Source organism: Dermacentor silvarum, chromosome 9 (genome assembly GCF_013339745.2).
Source record: "Dermacentor silvarum isolate Dsil-2018 chromosome 9, BIME_Dsil_1.4, whole genome shotgun sequence".
In the NCBI taxonomy this organism is placed as follows: domain Eukaryota; kingdom Metazoa; phylum Arthropoda; class Arachnida; order Ixodida; family Ixodidae; genus Dermacentor; species Dermacentor silvarum.
Window position 1 is genome coordinate 126,787,129 of NC_051162.1, and position 9,008 is coordinate 126,796,136.

The 9,008-nt window shown below is 46.8% G+C and overlaps 1 protein-coding gene across 1 annotated transcript; it reads left to right on the forward strand.

The window, feature by feature from the left end:
* Window positions 1–6,906: 6,906 nt before the first annotated feature.
* LOC119463887 (uncharacterized) lies at window positions 6,907–8,034 on the forward strand. The gene has a single exon (XM_037724708.1). It carries the CDS (start codon window positions 6,907–6,909, stop codon window positions 8,032–8,034), a length of 1,128 nt encoding a protein of 375 aa, XP_037580636.1.
* Window positions 8,035–9,008: the final 974 nt, after the last annotated feature.

Genomic DNA, 9,008 nt, shown 5'->3' on the forward strand with positions numbered 1-9,008 from the left:
GTACAGGGTAGCCAGCCGGTATTTACACTGGCTAACCTCCTTGTCTTTCTTTCCCTTTCTTTCTCTCTCTCTCCATCTGTCTATTTCAAGCAGGTTGTGCATCGCTGCAAGGACAACTTCTTTATGCTAATATTCTCTATAGTCAGTTCGCATACACAGCGCACTGATGCGCGCCTAATGACTGAACACAGCTGACGAAGATGCCGCTGGTAGCTACTTCCTGTGATGCTTTGTTCAAACGCACGGTATAACTTGTTTTCCTGCGTGAGGTTTCTTGTCCCAAGAAAAAATTAGAAACGACCCAAATCCTTGACTTACGTGTCTGCTAGTGGCAGTCGCATCTCGGCGTTGGTGTACCCTGGTGTATTGCTTGGGTTAACTCGGTTTTCTTTGTGTAAGCTTTGTGTTATTAAAGGAAAGTGCGACACATACAAGAATGCTGGTGAATCTTTATGTAAACGATCTAAACTACACTACACTACAGTACACTAGGCATGGCGTCCTCGTCGTCGTCGAAAACTCGACGGTATACATCGCTTGGCCTGACGTTCACGTCGTCGACTTCCGTGGCGAACGGAACGAGTGGGAATCTGAACTCGGATGAGCGAGGAAACGGAACTGGCAAGAAAGCGCCACGCGCATGGAGCCAAACCAGCACGCGCATGGTGCCAAACCAGCACGCACATGGGTGTACGGCAATTAGTGATTTCTAATTACTTTCTAATCATTCCCATCACTCAACTAACTCAGTTTGTAACTAAACTTGTGCTCTGATGTCATATCTTTCAGCAATATTAAGTAGAACTTTTGATTTTGCATCTTTTTTTTATTTTTAATGATTTATTTTGTATGTAGAAACGATTTTTTAATTTCGCACAAACCGGAAGTCGGTGCTCAACCGGAAGTCACTGCTTAAGAAACAAAAGTGTCACTCGCTGCCCGTGGCAGTAAAAAAAAAAACGAGCCACTAAAATGTTAACGACTGCTGGTGCCTTCACGGCGGCAGCTAAGCGGAACGTCGTCCGCCTTGCCAATTAGAGTTCTCGATCAACGTTGTTTACACTGACATTTATGCGTGATGGTGTTGAACTAACCGTCAAGACATGGCAGCACCAGTGCAGCAGCTGACGTCTACGCATCGGCGTCGGTATTCTGTCCAGGGACTCCGGAACGTTTTCGGGAAGGGGGGGGGGGGGGGGGGGCAAGTATTGTTGTCTTTGTATGTTGTGGTTATTATATATTATTGTCTCAATATTTGTCAATTCTTATTTGTTGACGTTACATTTTATTATCTGAATATTTAGTATTATTTTAAGCACATGCATCATATAGTTTTACTCCAGTTTAGCTGTATTAAATTTTACATATTTATATCCTCGATTATTCTGCATTGGTATATACACTTGAAACATGGTTGGAAATTTCACAAGTACTAAAAACCTGCGGAGACCGCGCAAATGGCAAAACGTGTTCGAAAGCTGCGAAAAATTATTTTTAATATTTCTGCATGCGCTCCCGCAGTGAAGCAAATGTGAACTGACAAAATTGCACAAATGTGATACAAGTAGACAAGAAAGTAGGCACTAGGTACGAAGCTATTATCGTAGATTGACTAGGTTCTTGGCTGGCATGAAAAGAGGGCGTTGGGCAGGAGAGGTTGTCAAAGGAGGCCGAACGTCGCTGTTCGTTCTGCCGTTCTAGACAAGAACATTTTCATAACGGCACCCAAGTTCAGTTCCGCAGCTTTCTTCTGGGTACAGCAATTGCCGCGGCCAGCAAACATATTTTCCTTCCGTTTTTATTATTATTTTTGAATACACCACATACATTACTAACTACTGGCCAGCAATCTATGATTGCAACCGGAAGCCTAGCTGTAATAGCTAAAAGGTATTTTATCAGAAATTAGTTGACCGGCTAACTACATAGTTGACATTATTCACATGTTTTCTGATGTCCACCAGTACAGGTAATATTGTGCTGCAGAAGCCATCGCGATATCTCTAAAAGCCTATATGTAAAATGTTTTGTTGATACTGTGACGTCTCGGTTGGAACGACGTTTATTAGGCCCCGGAGCTCGTCAGCGAACCAGCGCAGCACACAGGCGATGATGATGAACACATATACAGGCGAAGAGGAGGATAGGTAAAAGTGCGAGGATGATGATGATAACATACAGATGAGGAAGATGTGCGTAATAAACGCCCACACTAATTTCCCCCCGACGTGTAAGCGGCCATCCTGGCCGGCCGTCAAGGTGTCGAGGCACGCCGCGTGAAGGGCTTCATGCGGGAGACGTGGACAACCTCGGTATTGCGGCAACGGCGGTCTGTGGGGGCGTCAAGAGGAGTAACGCGATAGTTGAAAGGCGAAGTCTGTCCAAGGACTATGTACGGCCCGATAAACCGTGGCTGGAATTTTTCACATAAACCAGGGGTGCGAACAGGAGTCAGGAGCAGGACCTCGTCACCAGGTCGAAAAGATACAACGCGATGGCATTCGTCGTAAATATTTTTCCGGTCTTGTTGTCTGGCCTCTATGTTCAGGCGAGCAAGATGGCGACAGTGGTCGAGTCGGGAAATGTACTCTTCGCACGATGATACTCTTCGTGCTCTTCGCCCACAATACAGCCAATTCATAGCTCGTCTATAAACCGGCATATGTGTGTGTCTAAATTGTTAGTGAAATAAATAAAATAGATCAGTGAATAAGTAACTAATAGGCAGGAAGAGTTGAAAAAAAAAACAAGAGGAAATGTAAAATAAACGGAAAAGAGAGCTTTTAACAAAAGAAAGGGAACAGAAGAAGAAAAGTTGACTTTCAGGATACGCTATTGTACCTTACTGATAGGTTTCCGTTCAGCAGCGTTACCGAAAGCTGGCTGTCTTGGAGCCAAGATTGGGACATGTATTCTTGGTGAATGATCTGGCTGCTTTTTTTTTGCGAGTTCGTCAAGGGTTTGGTATGTATTATTTCAGGTTTGTATTCTGCGGTGTTTGGAAATATGCGTGTCAGGAGTAGTCTTTCCTTTCTTGTTAGGGAGCAGTCTATGAGCTGATCATCGATCTTTCGTGCATGTTTTCCGCATTTGCAAGAGTTGTGGTTACTTTTGTTGGATCTTAAGAGGTAGTTCGGAAATATACAGTGTCCGGTGATTGGCTGGCTTGTGCAATATTTTGTAGGGAAGAGCGGTGGCATGAGAGAAATGCTTCTTATCTATTGATGTGTTGTTATTCCCTCTCCGTGCGTAAGTCAGTTTTCCGCCGATTTCTGGTGCATCTGTTTGCGTAGTTGAAGAGTTTGGTTACTGGTATGTTGAGTGGCGTGCCTTAATTTCTGGCTTCTTAACCGGCCATCGTGCCACCGTTGTACGTCCAGCTGACCATCAACCTTCTGGAAAACATTGGGCCCCACAACCACCAGTTTGGCAATTTAACTATAGCTCTTGTCAAAAATTTAATTCCAGCATAAATGGTCGGAAAGCGGAGGTGCCCTGCCCCCGCTGGAAAAATATTGGGGGGGGGGGGGGGGGGGGTGTCCCCCCCACCCCGGTTACGGAGTCCCTGATTCTGTCAAAGTTATTTCGTACAGAGACGTCACGAAAACTTGCTCAACAATCTCTCTATTATCCAACGATGCAGTGCGGCTGTTCGTACAACTCATGCTGCTTGGCGCTGGTGTTCAGCTGGCTATAACGTACAAGATGGCCGGTACCACGTGGCCGGTGACACCGTCGAGATCTTCAACACCGGAATCATCAGCACCGACAACTTCCCATGTGAATTGGTGGCAGGAAGTGAATTGTACGTGGAAAGCTTCGAAAACGGAATCGTGATGGATATTTTGCTGGAACATCTCAATGAGTGCTAAACAATTGAAAGAGAGAAAGAAAAGAAGACGCTGACAAAGCACAACGATATTTAACACATTAACTGGTGTATAACTGAAGCGGTCACGCAATTTATTGTAGGAGAAGCCCCATCAGCTCTTTTATATTAGACTTGTACGTAACCAATTGCATGTAATTGATTCTGTAATTAATGTATTCAATTAACCTTAATTGCTATTCTTGTAATTTATCGATCACTGTTTACTTGGTAACGCTCACTGTAATTCAATTACATTTTTCAGTAAACAATTACGTGTAACCAGTTAGCTTATTTGTGAGACAACCTGCAACATGGGACAAGCATTGCGTACTTGAATATAGTGAGAACTATACTAGAACTCCCGCTGTCATGCCACGCTGCAGCCTTGTGGATGGGCATATTTAATCAGGCCAATTCTGGTAGATGAAAACGGTTGACAGCGATGGCCGCTTCGACTTTGATGCCAGGAAATCACATCTGCAAAATTTTCTGCACTTTTCATTGCTGTACGGGGCCAACCGTTCTGCTTCACAGAGGACATATACGCGCCAGGATCGGGGCATTGAGTAACAACTATCTCGTGCAGAAGGTTTTGAACCTTACGACACCGCCATTCCCTCTAATGCTTATTGAGCGGGTATCAAAGCCGCGGCTCAGGTCATCATAAAAAATTAGGGAAGATGACTGAAGAAAATATTGAAAAGCAATTAATAGTTAGAATAAACAATGTGTGAAGGGCTCCGGAGGACGTACTGAAAGAGCCAGGAAATATCATTTTATTTACTGCATATGTGCAACGTTAATACGAGTTGCGAGTAAACTAACGCAAAAGCAAGAATAACTTTTTAGTAACTGCTCATTTATTTCCATGGCGCAGTAAATGGTCATGGTAATCAATTATGTTTCTATTTAGGTAACTGCAATTGTAATCGGTCGCTTTTTTCTGTAACGTACACAAGTTTATTTAAGAATGACACCTTTTCATGCTAAGGAATACAAGAACGGACTGCCCAGCTACTTGCTTCAAGGTGAACGTCCAACTTGCACCGCACTTGGTAACGAAAGAAAGTGTGCCAAGCACACATACAGAGCTGACTTTCAATGTTGAAAGTCAGCTGTGTTGGATGTTGTAGTTCACGCTGCTGCTTATTCAGGTTTACAAAAGCCGGCGCCTCGCTATAGATACATCAAAATCTCCCCGTCCCTCTCGTAGCGCTGCTTTAGCGTTCGTGGGTACAGTTCAGTCAAAAATAAACGCCATTTCTCAGGGTTAGTCATCAGTTGACTACTGTACTACATTCTCAATCCTGTTCGGCGTAAGTTTCATTAAGGGGAACATTTTATAGCGCAGGTCTTGGGCACCCGCTCCTGCAGCGCGGGGCGGCGTCACTTGTAACCGAACTAACGAGCACAGCGAAAGATGAGCGCGAACGCGGCGCGCAGGGGGGGACGAAAGAAGCGGCGAGAGTGAAGAGGCGCGAGGCGGAAAGCGGAGAGGAGGGTGCAGCGGAACCATGAGGCGGAAAGCGGAGGAGGGTTTGGCGAAAGCGTGAGAGGAAAAGCGCAGTGCGGCGACGACGGCTACGAGATGGCGCCGGAGTAGTGCGCGTTGTGAGGGAGGTTTGTCGGGTTTTGTCGGCGGCGGCTTCTATGAATCGCGCCCACGCGTCACCCACGCGCTGGCCAAATACACGCTGGCTCTCGCGATCTCCAGATTAACGAGGCAGCCGCGCCACACTTTGCTCCGTTTGCAACGTGCCGCAAGAGGCTGATTGTTTGTGCTAGCCAATATACTGCGAAATGAAAACACGAATAGAGCTGCGTTCAAATTTCGCACAACGGAGTATCGTAATCATCGGTGATCTTTTTTTTTGCAAGTACGCTATACTTAGTGTAAACTACGTGGAACGGCGATAATATGTACCGCTTACTTGGTAGGAGTAATGTTCAACAGTATTAGGAATGATATACAGTAACCGTATCAACAAGCATGACCACGGGAAGAGCTGACGCTCAAGAACATTCGTCTTACACAGGTTCCATTTGCTATATACAACATTTTCGAAATATGTTTCGGTTATATGTATTGGAACCTATGTGCATTTCGGGTCCACGGTGTACTGCCTAGTATCGATACTAACATACAGAGCAGAAACATTTACGTTAACAAAGAGGCTTGAAAAGGACGTAAGGACCACGCAACAAGCGACGGAACGAAAAATGTTGGGCCTAATATTAAGAGGCAGCGGTCTGGATTACAGAGAGCAAACGAGGGTAACCGATATTCCAGTGGTCGGTAAGAGGAAAAAATGGAGTTGAGCAAGATATGTAACGCGTAGGGAATGTAACCGGTGGTCTATAAAGTTACAGAATCTGTGTCAAGGGAAGGTGAGCGCTGCCGAGCACGTCCAAGAATTAGTTGGTGTGGTTAAATTATAATATTTGCAGGCATATGTTGGAATGAGCTAGCGTGACATACAGATAACTATGATCGATAACTATGAACGCCTTCGTCCTGGGCGTTGACACAAACATAGGCTGGTGATGATGATGATGCTTTAGTGGCTGTCTGTCATCACACATCGTTCCTACATGAATAATTTCCGAAACGGTGCTCTTACCCAACCACTCGTACGCTTCCAAAGAAACGGTATGTTGGGTCAAGACAGACCTCCATTTACTTTAACACTCCTCATTTTAAAGGCCAACTGGTTGCTGCACAAGCAGTCGATTATGCACAATTAACTAATCACTTAGTCGTAATAATGTCACACAGGCGATAGCCCTCAAATACAACGATGGCTCGTTGACCAAGACGGGACTCGCATTCGCTCACTGCAAACTGTTTATTGCTCGCAGGGACAACGTGTCCAAGCAAGCGAGACGATCCAACGAAGCTCCACTTCAAACTCTGGGACGACAGACTCGCGCAAGCACTGCGACTTCCTCCTCAAGGACCTCTAAGAACGGAGAATGAGTCGTGGCACACCGTCACTGACCACATCCACGTCTTCTCCGCGTTCCTCGTCACCACAATGGAGCGGGCCATCCACATCACCAGCCTCGTGCGAAAATATGACCCGAAGAGAGTAGGCATGCTCCTCCGACACCCACCTCTGGTGTGCATCATTCGGACACCCAACGCGACAGTCATACGCAAAGCCCACATACGACGAGTCTTTACCTATTTTGGTCCAACATTCGACAACACCTTGATCCTGTGTCCACCACCGAGGGAAGCATTTCCCGAGGATGACGACGTACGAGTGGCAGTCGCGGCTCGAGGTGCCACCGCGAGCTCCCTCGGATGGCTCCGGTTACATCGGCCACCAAGGAAATCCAAAAAGAAGTGTTGCGCCGTATGCGTGAGGCCTTTATTCGGCGCCCTTAGCCTCTGGAAGATTGTTGAATTCGTAGCCAATTACAGGGCCATGGGGGCAACAAGTTTCTACTTTTATGACCTATATATGACCTCGGACTTGAAGCTCCTTTTTGCCAGGATGCAGTCCTTGGGAGTCGACCTGACCTTAGTCACCTTCAAGCTCATCGTCGACACTACTGTCATGGACAGAGACGTCCACGCGCACGGCCAAATGCCGGCTTTGTACGACTGCATCTTCAGGTCGCTGTCCAAAATGCAGTACTACATGCACGTCGACATAGATGAGCTGATGGTTCCGCTCAGGAATTCCAGCATCTCGACCATAGTCTGGAAGATGGAACGTAAACACAAGCGTTCCATAGGAACACTAGTGGTACCAATGAGGTACCATTGTTCCGAGTACCCCCTAAACTTGAGATACGCTCAGCACGAGTATCTGCCCCTCCAGACGAGACTGTTCACCTACCACTCTGCAAGTCTGCGTCGTATGGGAACGAAGTACATCGCTCGCTCCAGGACAGTCTGCGATCCGTGTGTCCATCATGTCGAGAGCCACTGCGCAAAAACTACTAGACACGTTCATATCCGCAAAAGTGCCATCATCAAGCACTACAGACAGTGCTGCGATTACAGTCGGTCAAGCGAACACGACAAGGTCGCCTCCTTCTACAACGTCACGCGCCTGTATCCTGACTATAAGTTCGAGGAGCTTTCGGCGCGTATTGTAGGCGATCCAGTAGTGAGGGCCCTCAGGGGTCTTATAGTTCTGACGCCATTTTGACTTAAAGATCGAAAACATTACCAGTAGCACGCCAACATCACTGCTATAGTAGGAATAGATAAAAATAAAGTCATGTTTCGACTTTGTCCACACAAATTTGTACACTTGGACTAGGTGACGAAGGGAATTAGCGAGACAAACAAAAATTGCGGGGGATGCTTAGAAATATTTAAGAACGCGAAGGCGAAAGCCTAGTTGGATCCATAGCGATGTGGAATGAAGCTCTGAACCCACGCGGCGACGTATGCAAGGCGCGCAAGCGCGCTGCAAGCATGCTGCCGCCGTTTCCGGAGCGTTCTACGGGCGCCGACGCTGACATTTCCCTCCTCCTCCCCAGTGCCGCCGTTGCCCTTTCCCTCAACGTCCTCTCGCGCCCCTCTGACATTTCCCTCCTCCCCAACGCCGATGTTGCCCTTTCCCTCAACGCCCTCCAGCGTTGAGCGTGAGAGGCAGTATGGGAGCGCTAACACAGAATAGCATTTGCAAACGTTCGCGCTGGCCCCATTACTCCTTTCCAGACTCCACGCACCACGTCATATTTATTGTAGTCCCAAACTCGCCTTTGTTTCATTTTTGCTGCATTCCAGTTCCCCTTTACTTTTTAACCAGCTGTGGAAGAAGACGATGAAGGCACGAGCAGTGGCACGAGCGCGATGCGCGAGGTGAGCTCGTTCACTTTTTCTATACCTCACATTACCTTGCAACAGATTTAATGTATTCGCCTTAAAAACAATACGACCGATGTAAGACAGCCCTGCCTAACGCTGCATGAAAGAGAGCTCGAGTTCTTGAATTAAATTTTGGGGTTTTACGTGCCAAAACCACCATTTAGTTATCAGACACGCCGTAGTGAGGGACTCCGGATTAATTTTGATCACCAGGGATACTTAACGTGCCCCCGATGCACGGTACAAAGGCGTTCTTGCATTTCGCCCCAATGGAAATGTGGCTGCCGCGGCCTGTATTTGATCCCG

Coding starts and splice junctions, on each gene's coding strand:
- LOC119463887 (XM_037724708.1), top strand. CDS start 6,907: ATGGAGCGGGCCATCCACATCACCAGCCTCGTGCGAAAATATGACCCG.